At 31.4% G+C, this 16,193-nt stretch overlaps 1 protein-coding gene across 2 annotated transcripts in view; it reads left to right on the top strand.

Moving 5' to 3' along the window:
- The first annotated feature begins 4,182 nt into the window (after positions 1-4,182).
- The window catches only part of LOC116020795 (putative leucine-rich repeat receptor-like protein kinase At2g19210), a 16,739-nt gene continuing 4,728 nt past the window's right edge, over positions 4,183-16,193 (top strand). Inside the window, exons 1-9 of one of the 2 annotated variants that reach the window (XM_031261332.1) lie at positions 4,183-4,310; positions 4,391-4,967; positions 7,592-8,085; positions 9,035-9,176; positions 13,790-13,861; positions 13,983-14,054; positions 14,439-14,516; positions 14,639-14,799; positions 15,493-15,716. In XM_031261332.1, coding sequence (XP_031117192.1) covers positions 4,199-4,310; positions 4,391-4,967; positions 7,592-8,085; positions 9,035-9,176; positions 13,790-13,861; positions 13,983-14,054; positions 14,439-14,516; positions 14,639-14,799; positions 15,493-15,716 — 1,932 coding nt within the window. In that variant the 5' untranslated portion in view covers positions 4,183-4,198. Of the gene's footprint in view, positions 4,311-4,390; positions 4,968-7,591; positions 8,086-9,034; positions 9,177-13,789; positions 13,862-13,982; positions 14,055-14,438; positions 14,517-14,638; positions 14,800-15,486; positions 15,717-16,193 lie in introns of both variants that reach the window. The other variant, XM_031261331.1, reaches the window with a different exon arrangement.

The following is a 16,193-nucleotide window of genomic DNA, read 5'->3' as shown; positions in this document are numbered from 1 at the left end:
ACGAGTATAGCTCAAGCCTTTAGCTCTATCCTTGTAACCACGCCAAGCTAGCTCCAAAACAAATCAACAACTAAAAGCTAGTCTTTGTTTTAATTAGGGTCAATGTAATTGACTACTCGAAAGACAAAGTCGTCACAAGAAAAGCTAGAAGGGAACGGGGGAAATGGGATAACCTTCACTCATTTCCCTAGGTAGAAGATCTCATATGAAAGAATTCGCTTTGAGTTCGTTCTTTTTCATGTCTTGGTTCAAAGTTTATCTAAATCAAACTAAGAGATTAGCATCAACAAAGCAAGACCCCATTGAGCTTAGCATAGAGTAGATCGAAAAGGTCTCGCGAAGCAGGGAACCCCTTGCCGAAGATCCTTCTCTTTCTCTTTCACTGGCCTATAATCAATATTTCATTTGCTTGCCTAGATTGCCTTCTCTTATATAGGATAGTTATCGTCTTGTCCGAATCGAATCTATCCTATCGTTAACAATTCACTGTCAATCTGAATAGACAATTAAGTCGCTCTAACAAGAAAACCTTTCGAAAAATGACATTTCGCCTCCCATACATTCCATTCCCCATGCCATCTCTTTTTTCGCTTTCACTAGTATTTGTGATTGATCTTTCCTAGTTTTATTGGTGTTCATATCTTTTTCTCGTTAGTTAAAAAAGAACTGGCTATGCTACTTTCTTTCATAATCATAATATACATAAGAGCCAGACTAATAGATTCCATTAGCCAATAGTAGATTCCTAGTCTATACCCCAAAATCTATTTAGCGCGCCTTTCTTTCTTCTTGTAATGCAAATGGAAATTCTCGTTATGATGGATCATCTCACGATTTCTATTTCTTTGTAGTTAATTGTTGGTGGATAGGGATCTTATCCCCGTCTTCTTTCCTATAAAGAAAGATCCTGCTCTTGAGCAATATAGTCCTATCATCCGACTTCCCTTCCAGCTCTTCTCTTTTGATAAAACTCCCCCTTGTCAATATAAAAACTTACTATTCTTATTCTTATGGATCAATCAGTCGAGCTCTATCGGTCAACTATAGGAAACTAGCCAATTGTTGTCAATTGGTATGAACCATGAATCTTTTGTTTCCTTTGTTTACAGCTGGCTTGGTCTGACTTAAATTGGAGTTCGCTAGCTCAATCAGTGTGCTGAAGTTTCATCCTTTAAGCCAAGGAAGCGCTCTTCGAGCGAAGATCCAATTTATCTCGAAGACTTTTTGTAGAAAGAAATCTTCAATCACAACCAACCAATCATCATATAATAAATAATAGAGATAAGGTAGTTGAACGGCTTCCCTCGGTATAGCAAAGTGGGAACCGTACCCAACTGATTGAGAAATGTGTGTCACAAGCCGTGTGCTTAATGCAAGTTGAACAGTGATAACTAGTGCCCATAAGAGAAATAAGAACTAATTCGAGCTGTGCATTTGAAATGATCAACGGATCAAATGCAATTTAAAAAAAATCAGTGACATTTTTGTAAATAACTCAAATTTTAAATGCAAGCAACATGTGCAAGTGTGTAAGTAAAAGATGTAAGCAAGTAAAATCACTTAAAAGTGCAACCATTTACACTATAGAGTGCATGTAAATTACCTTTTATATTGGTGCACCTAATGATAATTTTAAGTTCACTTAATATTGTTGTACTATTAGAAGCTATTCATTGCACTTTTAACACATTTTACTTGCACTATATGAAGTGCCTACTTGCACTTTTAACATATTTTACTTGCACTATATGAAGTGCCTACTTGTACTTTTAACATATTTTACTTGCACTATAACATTTTCTATTTCCTAACATTTTGCTGATTCTTAATATGTAGTTTCATCCCAAGAAAAAGGGTTAGGAATAAGAAAAATACACTTAAGGTCACAACTCATCAAGAAGTGGTAATCATCAAGAACAAACTAGAGTTAAAGTTGGAGATGGTTGATAAGTGCAAAAGATGCCATCTTTATAAGGTCGTTTTAGGATCATCTTGTGCACAAGTGAAAGCTTTTATGTTTGATTTGCCCCTTTATTGCGTTAGAATGCTTGTTATTGGCATTAGACCCCGTTCCACGCTTGGCTAATTGTTTTGTAGGTAAAAGATGTGCAAAAAGGGCAGGAAATGACAACATTTCAGATAAGTGAAGAACGAACCAAAGTTGGAGCAAAATTAGGCCAGGACTGCAGTGGACGCGCGGTGGACGCGCGTCCACCCATGCGTCCAGGCCTGCGTCCGAAATTATGCTTGCAGAAGTTTGGCAGCAGAACAACAGTCTGCTGTGGACGCGCGCGTCCACCCGGGCGTCCATCAGAACACTTGCAGAAGTTGAAGTCTGGACGCAAATAACGCCGTGGACGCGCCCGTGGACGCACGTCCACCAGGGCGTCCATCGCGAAAGTGGGCAGTTTTTGCAATGTTTAAAAGGGGAATTGAGCCATTTTGCGGGGGATCCATCACACTTCAGTTTTAGACCACTTTAGAATATTTCTCTCTCTAGGATTAGCCTAGAGAGATCTCTCCCAATTCACTCCACATTGCAATTCTTAGGTTTAGATTAGAATTAGAGAAGAATTCCATTGTTGCAAGATTGAGATCTACATTCAATTTCAAGTTCAAGGTTTAATTTCAAGCTAAGTCTTCCTTTTAATTTCTTGTCATTACTTTTGCCTTTTGTTATTTCAATTCCAAGTATGATTAGATAGATCTTTGTGGATTTGGATTGAGCAATGTTGTATGGATATTCTTGAGCTTTGAATTGATCAATTAGGTTTTGCAATTGCTTTGATTATGAGTTTGATTGTGTGAATGGTGATCTTCTTTGACTCTTGTGTGGGAATGATCAACCTATATGAGAAATGTTTGGAGAAGGAGTCTCACTTACGAGAGTAAGGTTACTCCTTAGCCTAGCCTAGCACATTTCCCTCTCACCTTTGAGAAAAGGGAGAAGTGGAAGATAAGAGGCACATAACGTGTTTGACAAAATGCCTCTCCTAGCCTAGTGATCACAAGGATGACATTACGGTCTAAGGAGTGAGTCCATTGACCCTGAGAGTGGCGGTGGTGTTGGTGACCTTGTCTCATTTTCATTATCTAAGTGTTGCTAGCCTAATATCTTAGGAAATCAAGGATACCTATATGAGTTGCAAGATCCAAATCCTCCTTTCCAATTGATTGTTTCCATTGTTTGTTCCTTATTTTCATGATGTTTCATGTGCATTTTCTTACTATGTTTGGGTTAGCTTTCAAACACTAAACACTCTTGTGCTTAATTCCCTTACCACTCACATTCCCTCCTTGCCATCCTTGAGACCGACACTCGGGAACTTCTTCCCGTTTTAACACCTATTTCTTTCCATCCACCGCGAAAACTACACCCATCAATGGTTCTCAAACTAATGAAATCCAAGTCTCACAACCAATGGTAGATGATAGAACACAGTATGATGAGTTTACTGTTACACATTAACAAAAGAAAACCAAGTTGCTCCCTTATATGGGAGGTTGTGGGTTTGAGTCTTAGTGGAGGCGATATGGACTCTTTGTGTTTCAATAGGTTGAGAAAGTAGTTATAAACAGATACTGCATTGTAATAAAGTCAGTAGTATTCAAAAAACAAAAAAAAAAAAAACAAAATAAAACCAATAGCCTCACTTCGTTGAGAGTTATGATATATACACTATAAGAATGTTGACATTTAGTGACAAATCTTTTGTAACACTTCATAATTTAGCCACAAATAATATCCTTTTTGTGACCAAAAAAAATAATTCGACATTATAGTGACCACTATTGTTATCACTCAAACACTACTTAATCTGTTATTTTGTGAAAATAATCAAAATATTGTTATTTGTGGAAATATTTGGTCACAAATTGTACATTTATTGTGACCGCTATTGTTATCACTCAAATACTACTTTTACTGTACTTAAACATTGTCACTAAATGTGAAATTTCTTGTAGTGATGAGAAGCCCAAACTTAAACTCGACTAGATCTTTTTAAAAAGATTTCTAATGTCATCCTATTAAAACTTACCCCACCAAGACATTTAGCATTGTCCATATATAATTAAATAGATTTAAAAATCAAAAAAAAAGAAAGAAAGAAGAGTCTTAGCTTATAGTACTCACACCCAATTATCCATCTATATAATGGGTGTAGAAGCAAGTTAATTAAGCAGGAAGCTGAAAGTAATGGACAAGGCAGTAGGGCTAGCAAGACAAGCCTATGCTCATCAAGTAGTGTTACTGCTACTTTCTTGTTTTGCTCTCACAAATGTCGTCGTCAACGCCCAGACTCCTGCAGGTTAGTTCAACTCATTCTCTCTGATCTCTAGCTGATTTTTGAATTACAATCTGATCATGTTTGTGATGCGCTACCTGCAGGCTCAGAGTTCATAAGCATAGACTGCGGATTAGCAGAAGCATCTGACTACATCGACGACAAAATCGGCAACTTACTTTACCAGCCAGATGCAGGCTTCTTAGAAGCCGGCAGCGGCATTAGCTACAGTATAGAACAGGGCTACATCAAAAACTCCACCTCCCTTGACAAGCAACTCTGGACACTCCGGAGCTTCCCAAACGGATCTCGAAACTGTTACAACTTAAGCTCCGCGCAGGCGAAAGGGAAGAGGGTGCTGGTTCGAGCCAGTTTCTTGTACGGGAATTATGACGGCAAGAATGAGATCCCCAGTTTCGATCTTCATCTGGGAGTGGAAGTGTGGGATCGGGTGCAATTTCAAGGCCCGTTTGATTGGGTAATAAAAGAGATGGTGCACGTTCCGCCCTCCAATTTGTTGCACGTTTGCGTTGTGAACACGGGGCAGGGGACGCCTTTCATTTCGGCACTTGAGCTGCGCCCGATGAACGACGTCGCCTATGCCACCAATGCATCCGCCGGTAAGAATGAGTCGTTGCTTCTTTTCGAACGGTACAACTATGGTGATCAATCTGTGATAAGGTAACTAATAAGTACTCCACAATCCCGCCCATTCTTTAATTTATTAATTGCTTCCTGCAGGTCTCTACCTGTATATGTTACATTTTTTGTTTTGTTTTTTACATACCTACTCCCTCTGTTTCATTACAATCTTCAAATCTATCTCAGTTTAGAAAACATGAAAATTATTTGGAAAATACTTCTTTACTCTCATTTTATACTCCCAATTTTTATTTTCTATCACAAATTTTTGTTGTAGACACTTTTTTTTGTAGACCCACATAATGAAAATAATAAATTCGTGTTTCTCACATCAGGGATAGAATTAAGTAGGAGTGCTCAATTGGTTAACCAAACTGTTTTAACCGAAATTTTTAAAACTTTAGCCTTTAACTGAACCGAAGTTTTTATTACCAAATTAACCGAACTGAAGTTTTTTTTTTTTTTTTTTTTTTTTTTTTTTTTTTTTTCGGTTAATCGATCGTTTAACCGGTTAACTGAACTTTGTTAAGCTAAAGTTTTAAATCCTAAAAATAATCAATATAATAATAAATTCAATTAAAATAATACATATAACAATAAATTCATAAGAAAATATACAAAAACAATACCATAACAATACTACAAATTTATAGAGATCTTACATATTAGATTATGTATTTATTTATTTATATCTATATTTAAAATTTCGGTTAACCAAAGTTTCGGATCGAAATAACCGTTAATCGAAATTTTAGAAAACATTTAACCATTAACCGAACTGAAAAAGTTTGGTTAAAAAATGGTTAACCGAACTTTGTCGGTTCGATCGGTTAACCGAAGTTTGCACACTCCTAGAATTAATGGAGTAAAATTTGGGAGTATACATGGTAGAACTTAAATTATTTTTAGCAAAATAACTCATTTCTCTAAAACAAATTTATTTTTAATATTTGACTTAAAATAAAAAAATTATCTTTTTTTTTGAAAGGATTATCTCTTTCTCTTCAGGGCTAAAGATATTATTTATTAAATAATAATAATAATAATAATAATTAATAATAATAATAATAAGTGGTATAAATGTTTGATATTAATTTTTCTTTTCAAATTCCAATTGCTATTTCAAGAGTGTTTATTTTTTGTTTATTTTTTAAATAATAATTCTGAAGCAACTTTAAAATCAAGCATTTAGAATTTTAAATTAATTAAGAAAATTATTATTATTGGTATAAATTTGATATTACTTTTTCTTTTCAAATTCCAATTACTATTTTCAAGATTTTTTAAAAAAAATAATTCTAAAGCAACTTTAAAATCAAGAATTTAGAATTTTAAATTAAGTAAATTATTATTATTATTATTATTATGGACTTGAACTTAATTTTACTAAGATTAAGTCAACTTTTCAACACACCCTTTTAAAAAAAAAATAAAAATTGTATAACCACTTTATGATTAAATAATAATAATCATAATTTAAAAAATTTTCCAGAACTAATTCTTATATTTTAGAAATCAAAATCCAAACTGGATGAAGGTTCTATGTTATACAATGGACAATCATTGTCTCCACAACACTATGTGAACCATGGTCGTCAAATAGAACTGTAGTATAATTTAAATGATACTTTAGTGCTGTTATAAAGAAACTAATGTATGTGAAAAATAAAATTAAAAAATAGAGCTCATTCAATCACGTATATTGCCAAATTAAATTGTAGTATAATTAAAATGATATTTTAATGTAACTATTATGAAACTAGTGTGTATGAAAAATGAAACTAAAATCTAGAATCATACAATAACATATATTGTCAAATGAACTTGAAGTGTAATTAGTATTTCATGGTACACGATAAAATTTGCCTACAATATTCAATTGTTATGCTGTGGACCCAGGTCCACCTGGGTCTACATTCACATACACTATACTCTACATTCACACTTTGTAAACTCTACATTCACACATTACATGATTATATGATACTCTACATTCACACTTTGTAAACTCTACATTCACACATTACAAGATTATATGTTTAGTAACTATATTACCACTGTTATGCATTCACACATTCAAAACTCTATATTCACAGGTCCTATACTCCATATTCACAACTTGAGAACTTCACATTCACACATTATAGGGCTACAAGTTGTTAGAACTTCTTAACTCTATTACAGATTCACACATGCATAACTCTACATTCACGATTTCTATACTCTATATTCACAATTTGAAACCTTCACATTCACACATTTCTGGGCAACTCTACATTCACACAATCATAAATGTACATTCACGATTCCTATACACTACATTCACACTTTGAAACCTCTACATTCACACATTTTTGGACAACTCTATATTCAGCAATATGTTTACTAATTTTTTTTTCTTTTTAAAAAAAAAGAGACTAAAACGACGTAGTTTTGGACCCAGGTCCACCTTGCAAGGTGGACCTGGGTCCACAGCATAATTTGCCTACAACCTTTAATTGGGTTAGAACTAAATTGTGATGATCTCCATATTAATGGACTTTTCACAATTTTTGAGGCAAATGTTACTTTTTTACTCTTTTTTTTTTTTTTTTTTTTTTTTTTTTTTCCTTCTCTATTGAAGATGCCTTAGTGAAAGGATGTTATGGATGATGGTTGCGTAGGTACCCAGATGATGTGAGAGATCGGCTGTGGAACCCATATCCTGCTCCTCCAAATGGGAACTTTATATCATTAAGCGCAATCCCACCAAGCCCAGATCAGGGAATACCTCAGAACGAATTCGAAGTGCCTTCCAAAGTCATGGAAACAGCCATCTCAGTGAAAACGGGATTGAAACAATTTTTTTTAAAGTTTGATCCAGTTAACTTTACAACGCCTTATTATGTGTACATACATTTCGCTGAGATAACGAGGTTGCCACAAAACCAAACCCGAGTTTTCAACATTTTAATGAACAATAAGTCGTGGTACGAGGAGCCGGTATCCCCGACGTATTGGATCACGGACACTATATTCATGACCAGACCTGCATTTAACTCAGAATGGAAAATTCAATTCGTCGAGACTGGGAGTTCCACCCTCCCACCGCTCATCAACGCCGCCGAAATTTATGCGGTTAAAAGATTCGTGAAATCACAAACCCGCGAAAATGATGGTAAGCATTATTATTAATTGTCAATTATAAGCTTTAAACTCATCAAACTCAATAAATTACACGATTCTGTTTCAAAAATAACATTTAGTAGCACACCCTGTACTTAGGGGTGTAAGCGAGCCGAACCGAGCTCTAGCCTAGGGTGGCTCGAGCTCGAGCTCGTTAAGGATGGCTTGGCTCGAGTTCGAGCTCGAGCTCGATCGAGCTTGAAAATTGATGCTCGAGCTTGAGCTCGGCAATTTTCGAGCTGCTCGAGTCGAACTCGAGCAGCTCGATCTTGAGCTCGAATTCAAGCTTGAATTTGAGCTCGAGTTCATACTCGAACTCAAGTTCGAGTTCGATTTTGAGCTCAAATTTAACTTGTTTGATTTTAAATTTATGTTTCAATTAAAATTAAACTATAATTGTATATATATATAATATCGCTGGCAAGCGGGTCGTCGAGCCACGAGTCTAAGACATTAGAGCTCGAGCTCGACTCGATTATTAAACGAGCCGCTTGAGCTCGGGTCGAACTCAAATTTGACCGAGCTCGAACCGAGCTTTGACCGAGCTGCTCGGCTTTGTACCTGTAAACAAATTTAAAACACATTACATGATAATTACAGACACATAACATGATAATTATAGGCGCATAAACTGTTAAATGCAGATACAAAATATATTAATTGCAAGCACATAACATGTTAATTGTAGTTAACATATTCTATATATACGGTTAACAATTTATGTGCTTGTAGTTATTATGGTATGTGCCTGTAATTACCTTATTATGTGCTCTTCAATTAGTTTACAAGTACATAAATTGTTAATTGTCAAATACAAAATGTATTAACTGTAAACACAATTTTTGAATTAGAATTTACAATGCAATATGAATTCTGATCTATGATATAACAATTGGTCAAACTCAAATTGGGCTAACTACCTCAAAATTTTAAATAAATAGTCCAGGCTATGGTGAATATCAAGTCAAGTTATAAATTGAAGCGGGAGAATTGGGTAGGAGATCCTTGTCTGCCTGAAGCATACGTATGGGAAGGGCTCCATTGCAGCTATAATGATAATGATCCCCCCATCATCACACACTTGTAAGCTTCTATCATTTTCCTAAATTCATTATATATCAATATATGGTATAAAATATACCACTTACACATTAATTAATTTTTTTTTCAAATTGATTTGATTTTATCAAAAAATAACAAATAGGTCGAGTTGTTCATAAATAAATTCCAATCATTATTTCATGGACCATGGTTCACACAATTGTGTGGACCAAAAATAAAAAATATTTTTAATATACTCAAAATACATTATTTGTGTACATAAAATATATTATTTGAATACTGAAATTACATTATTTTGTATACTATCAGATAATGTACATTTAATACACAAATAATGTACTTATAATATATTAAAAATGTATCATGTATTCATGGTTCACCTCAATGCATTATAGATTGACTCAACACATCTTTGGTCCACCTTATATAAAGTGGACCACTAATACAATGTTCATTTTCGACATATTGAAAGTTTACTTTTAATATGTTAAATGTTCATATATTTAAAATTTATGGAGTATTTTTTATGTATTGAAGATTCGTTTTTAGAAATATTACTTAAAAATGAACTTTCAATACATTCAAAATAAACATTCAAAGTGAATATTTATCTGTGTTTTACCGTATAATTTGTTGTTAAAGGGATGAGCTGACTCATCAACCCATGGCCAAGTTCTTTAAATGTTTCAATTTTTTATTAAATATTATTAATTTACTACTAATTGTTAATTGTTAGTTTACTATTTGGGAATAATACCACTTACACATTTAGGTTTGTTTGGAAATCTGAAAAATATTTTAATTTTCGGTGTTTAGCTAAAGGTTAAAAAATCATCATTAGACTAAAAGTTAAGAAATTATATTTGTTTTGTTTGGTTTATTTTTCTGAAGAAGATAATAATAATAATAATAATAATAATAATAATAATAATAATAATAATAATAAAGTGGTGGTTGTGGCAGAGGGGGTGATAGTTGTGGTGTGGTAGTGGTGAAGTTGGTGGTAATAATAAGAATATTAATCTGGAAACTCGGTTGTTGAGAGATATAAGAGGTAAGAAAGAGACATGAAAAATAAAAATTCAAAAAATGTCTTGCGACAAAAAATATAGGAAGATATTTTTGCCAAATTGAGTCTTTTTTTGGTTAATCAAAATGAATATTTTTTTTTTTGACTTTATTTTCTTTGAATACCCAAATACGGAAAAATTCAGAAAATAACTTTCGAAAGTCATTATCTAAGTTTCCAAATGGGTCCTTATTTTATTTTTTTTTAACACTTTTACAAACTGATTTGATTTTTGATCTAGTTGGTAGAGTTTATAACTTATTTTAAACTACAAATAAGCTATAGACCATATTTGGTAAAACATGAGAAGCTTAAAATAATAGTTTATTTTGGAGTAGCGTTTCAAAATAAACTCTTTATTTTTTAATTTTTTTTTTTAAAAAAACCATTTTATCTTTATTAATTTACAAAAATAATACTATCTACCCTTCATTAATCAAAATCCTAATATTTTAATTTATCTTTTTTATGTATTTTTACACTTATCACTAATTCAACAATTAATTTTATAAAACACTTTACTTTTAATTAGTTAGCTTATTAGCTACTAAATTTTCAATTTTCAATTAATTTTTCAATTAAGCGTACCAAACAAGGCAAATTATTGCATGGATCATGGTCCACACAGCTGTGTGGACCAAAAATAAAAAGTACATTATTTTTGTATTGAAGGTACATTATTTTTGTACTGTAGGTACATTATTTGATAGTATATATCAAATAATGTACCCTAAAATAATGTACCGTACAAAAATAATGTACCTTTAGTACAAAAATAATGTACCTTTTATTTATGCAATAATGATTGACCAAACAAAGTGTTTATCTGCCAAGGACCTTGTGGTCCAGTGGCATCAAACCCTTCCCTTTATACGGGAGGTGGTGGGTTCGAGCCTCAGTAGAGGCAATACTTACTCTTGTGTTTCAATAGGTTGAGAAAGTAGTTATGAACAGATACTGCATTGTAATAGGGTTAGTAGTATTCAAAAAAAAAAACAAAGTGTTTATCTAAAATTGACAAATCGGTGGAGTTGTTCATGAACAAACTTGGCCCAATCCATTATGGACTGACCCACACAGCTCACAAACTTGGCCCAATCCATTATGGACTGACCCACACAGCTCATATTGTTACCCAAATCCATTATGGACTGACCCACACAGCTCATATTGTTACCCATGAACAGATACTGCATTGTAATAGGGTTAGTAGTATTCAAAAAAAAAACAAAGTGTTTATCTAAAATTGACAAATCGGTGGAGTTGTTCATGAACAAACTTGGCCCAATCCATTATGGACTGACCCACACAGCTCACAAACTTGGCCCAATCCATTATGGACTGACCCACACAGCTCATATTGTTACCCAAATCCATTATGGACTGACCCACACAGCTCATATTGTTACCCAATTATGGTCGTGCATATATCTACTATACTAATAAGAGTCAAAGAGAGTTAAGCCTAAAATGGGTAGAAAAAATGGCGGTCAAATTATTTAATCAAATGGATGGTTCAGATGGCGGTCAAATTATTTAATCAAATGGATAATTCAGATTAATATTATTAATAGAGAGATTAATATTATTAATAGAGATTACCTAATTTAACCTTACTTTTATGATTACCGTTAAGTTTTCTGTTAAATATTCTCTTTTCTGTTAATATTCTGTTAACTTTAACTTACCCATTAATTTCTAAAAGAAAGGTCTTAGGTTCGAACCTCATCTCAATCAAATTTGACATAATTAAGTTTCTCACTCTATTTTACTCTTATTAAATTAAATAAATTAGTAGCTACAACAAAAAATGATACATATGTATTTCTTTAATTTAGAATTATGTGTCTACAATACCTTTATTTTAAAAAATTATTCATTATCAAAAAATTAAATTAAATAACATAAAATAATTTCATTAGTTATATTGTCTTTATTTTCTCTCATGCAAAGATTCTTTACGTTCGAATTTATCAATTGATATTCATTACATTGTCCATTATCTTATTTTTACAATATCTTGTAATTAAATATCAAAGTTATAGTACAAAATAATGTTATATATTTATTTACCAAGTATTTTATTAATATTATGAAAAAAAATTTAAAATAATTTGAAACTAATTATATTAACTACTTGGGGATTGGTTGACAAAGAGAGTACTCAAATAATAACCCAACAAATTGAAGTGGAATCACTCTATTTTACTCTTATTGAATTAAATAAATTAGTAGTTACACCAAAAAATGATACATATGTATTTCTTTAGTACCATGAAAAAATAAAAAAGAAATAGTTTGAAACCAATCATATTAACTATTTGGGGGATTTGCTGACAATGAAAATACTCAAATAACTTATTACACAGCAAATTGAAGCGAGAAACTACCTTTTAATATCTTTGAAATACATAATATTTTAAATTTTCAAATTTTTATTAATTTATTTATTCTTTTTTCTTAAACTAGGGATTTCTTTATCCACAATAACTCATTCAACAATAATTGTTGAACCAAATGAACCCCAAGCAGAATACCTAAAGAAAAGTCCATAGCTCCTATATCATAATCTCATTGCATGACGTTGTCATCTATGCTACTAACAATAACCGAATTGCAAATAACACACTACCAACAAAAAGGAAGAGAACAAATAGTAATTAAAGATGAAGACAATGACAATGTTACTCAAAAGAGAATTAAGAACACTTAGAAAAATTCAAATTAAAAGTTGTATTTATTTAGACTATCATTTTTAGACCAAATATTTAGACTATCGATTTTACATGGTTGCAAACATTTATTTTAGTAATAATTATAATGAATTTTCTATATTATCTTGGATTTATATACTTTGAGTTAGATATTTAAATAAAAAATTCGACATTCAATTACCCATGTATAAACTTCTCCTATATAATCTTGCATTGATATACTTTCAAATATTTATTTAAATATAAACATTGGGCATTAACCCATTTGCGCAATGCGCGTATAAAACTAGTATAACTACATAAGGGTCAACTTGGGTTGGGACGAGATATGTTGGGTTAAAGGGATGAGCTGACTCGACCCTCGGCGACAAATTATTGTGTGGACCGTGGTCTAAACGTTGAATTTTATGAGTTAGAAATTAGAATAATATATATTATTTGTTAGAATAATGTACATTATGTGTTAGAATAATGAAAGTTCTGAGGTAAGATAATGCACATTATGTGTCAGAATAATGTACATTATGTGTTAGAATAATGTACATTATAAGTCAGAATAATGAAACTTTTGAGATAAAATAATATACATTATGTATTAGAATAATGTATTTTATGTATTAAAATAATGTACATTATGAATTATAAAAATGTATATTGAACCGTGTTCCACAATGACTATTGATTGAATATCTAGTATAATAGTAGGAATTGAAGGTATGAAAAAGGTAAACTAATTTTATTTAAAAGTGTATATAAATTCAAGCGTGAAATAATATCTTGTACACCTGTATATATTGAACTGAGGCACTGAGCCACAAATAAATACATTGTTTGCATTGGTCAATTATTAGGAATCTGTCCGCAAGTGGATTGTCCGGCAACATTTCTCTTAGCATATCCAATCTTATATCCCTAGAGTATTTGTAAGTAAATCACATATTTCAGACTTTTATTTTATATATTTTAATTTGAGATTCATGTTTTCATAGTTCAATGTATAATTATTTAATGATTATAATAATATTATTATCTTTCTTTTTACAGGGATTTATCCAATAATAGCTTGATTGGACAAGTACCTAATTTTCTAAGTCAATTGCCATCTTTAAAAGTCTTGTAAGTGGTTAATTTCTTTACACTAGGGGCATACTTAATTTTAATTAGTATTATAAAATTTTGAATTTTAAGATAATAATTTTATAATAATATGGTTAAAATTTAAAAATAATTGTCTATACATCAATTAGTCTTGACATTACCTTGTAGTACAGTTGTCAAATACAATGTTCTTTTTAGTAAATATACTTGCTAAACATGGTTGGAAACCTTTGATTTTCCGACCACCAAGAAAAATGACATTTTTCCAATTTTTCGTCGAAGGATTATGGTGGACAGAAATAGATCAAAATTTTCGACCGCCTTTACTTAGTTGTTGGAAATACAGAACACTACTATTTGAGCAATAATTACATATATTTGAATTTGTTGTATAATTTTCAGAAACTTAACTGGAAATCAGTTCTCGGGTCCAATTCCACGGGAGCTTATAGAAAGAGCCAAAAATGGATTAACACTGAGGTTTGTCTCCTTGAAGCTATTGTTGTCTAATAATCAAGTTTATTTTGCTTGTGTATAACATCATAGATACACAATGTAAAACCAATAGTTTAACTGATTACCATAAAATTGAAAATGATTAGAATTGAAGGCTATGAGGCTACTTGTGGACCAAACAATTGTGATGATAAAACAACATCCTCGAAGAAATTTATCGTTCCAATGGTTGTGCTAGTTATTATAACTTTCATCCTCTTGACTGCCTTGCTTCTCCTCTGGCGACAAAAAAGGAAGAAAAACCAAGGTAATTATAAAAAAAATGCAATTAGTATATTGTGCACTTGAATTTATCATGGATGATACATATATACTAGCCTTAATTAATATATTAAATACTAGCTCAAAGTGGTAAATTACACAATTGAAGTGTTTTGTAAATAGCTGTTAGTTGATTGGGTTAGTGCGTTTGACTAGTTGATAGCATTAGTTGATTGAAGAAAAGTGTTCAGTAAATTAGTTGTTAGCTGATAGCTGATTACATGAAATATAACTTTCTCAAAAACATTATTGAAAAAGCTACTTTGAGCAGTTTTTGTTTTTTGTTTTTTGTTTTTTTTTTTAAAAACATTTTGGAGCAATAAACTGTTATAAAAAACTAATTAATCAAACACTATTGATTGTTTAACCAAATCAAACATCTAATAGTGGCCAAATAAACTAAAATTGGCCGATAAGCTAACTGTGTTGCCAAACATGGGCAATGTCTACATTGTAGATCAGATATTACACTAATATTTAGTTTGAATATTTATACGGTATTTTTGGATATTATGTATTCTACTTGCACACATTATACATTTTACTTTGGTTGTACATTTTGCTTGTCAAAATACATCATTATATATCTCCCTATATACTTATTTGTATGGTGTAATAACTATTATTTGAATAATAACTCTTTTTTTAATTTTTTTTAACCTTTTGATTAAAGAAATAGTGCGCTTGGGTGCAAGATCTGATAGGAAAGATGGATTTAATGTGGAATCAAAGAATAAAAGTTTTACATATTCAGAAATCCTGAATATCACGGAAAATTTTAAAAGGGTTCTTGGAAAAGGGGGTTTTGGAACAGTGTATCATGGTTGTTTAGGGAACCGTCAAGTGGCTGTTAAGGTGCTATCTCAATCATCTGTCCAAGGTTACCATGAGTTTCAAACCGAGGTAAAGATTTTTTTTTTTGTTTTTTTGTTTTTTTTTTGTTTTTTTTTTAAAATTGTACTACTTTTAATTTTTATTTTTCACTTTTCCTTTCAAAATATTTAACAACATTAACTTTGATTATTATTTTAGAACACACACACACACACACATATATATTCTAAAAAATAATTTGAGAGCGAGCTATGAAGTCATCAATTCAAGTTTGGTTGAAAGTAATCTTGTTGAGGTTATATAGGCCAGGGTTATTAATCTTCCATTATTTGATGTGTTGTCCCAATGGTATATTCATGTATTTTACATATTTATCAATTAATTAATATTAAACTCCGTAATATATACATTGGATACTTACAATAAATAAATAAATAAATAAATAAATAAATAAATATATATATATATATATATATATATATATATATATATATATATATATATATATATATATATATATATATATATATATATATATATATATAT

The sequence above is a fragment of the Ipomoea triloba genome, chromosome 5, assembly GCF_003576645.1.
Source record: "Ipomoea triloba cultivar NCNSP0323 chromosome 5, ASM357664v1".
Lineage (NCBI taxonomy): Eukaryota > Viridiplantae > Streptophyta > Magnoliopsida > Solanales > Convolvulaceae > Ipomoea > Ipomoea triloba.
The sequence above is the reverse complement of the archived record's forward strand: the minus strand, read 5'-3'. Positions and strand labels throughout refer to the sequence as shown.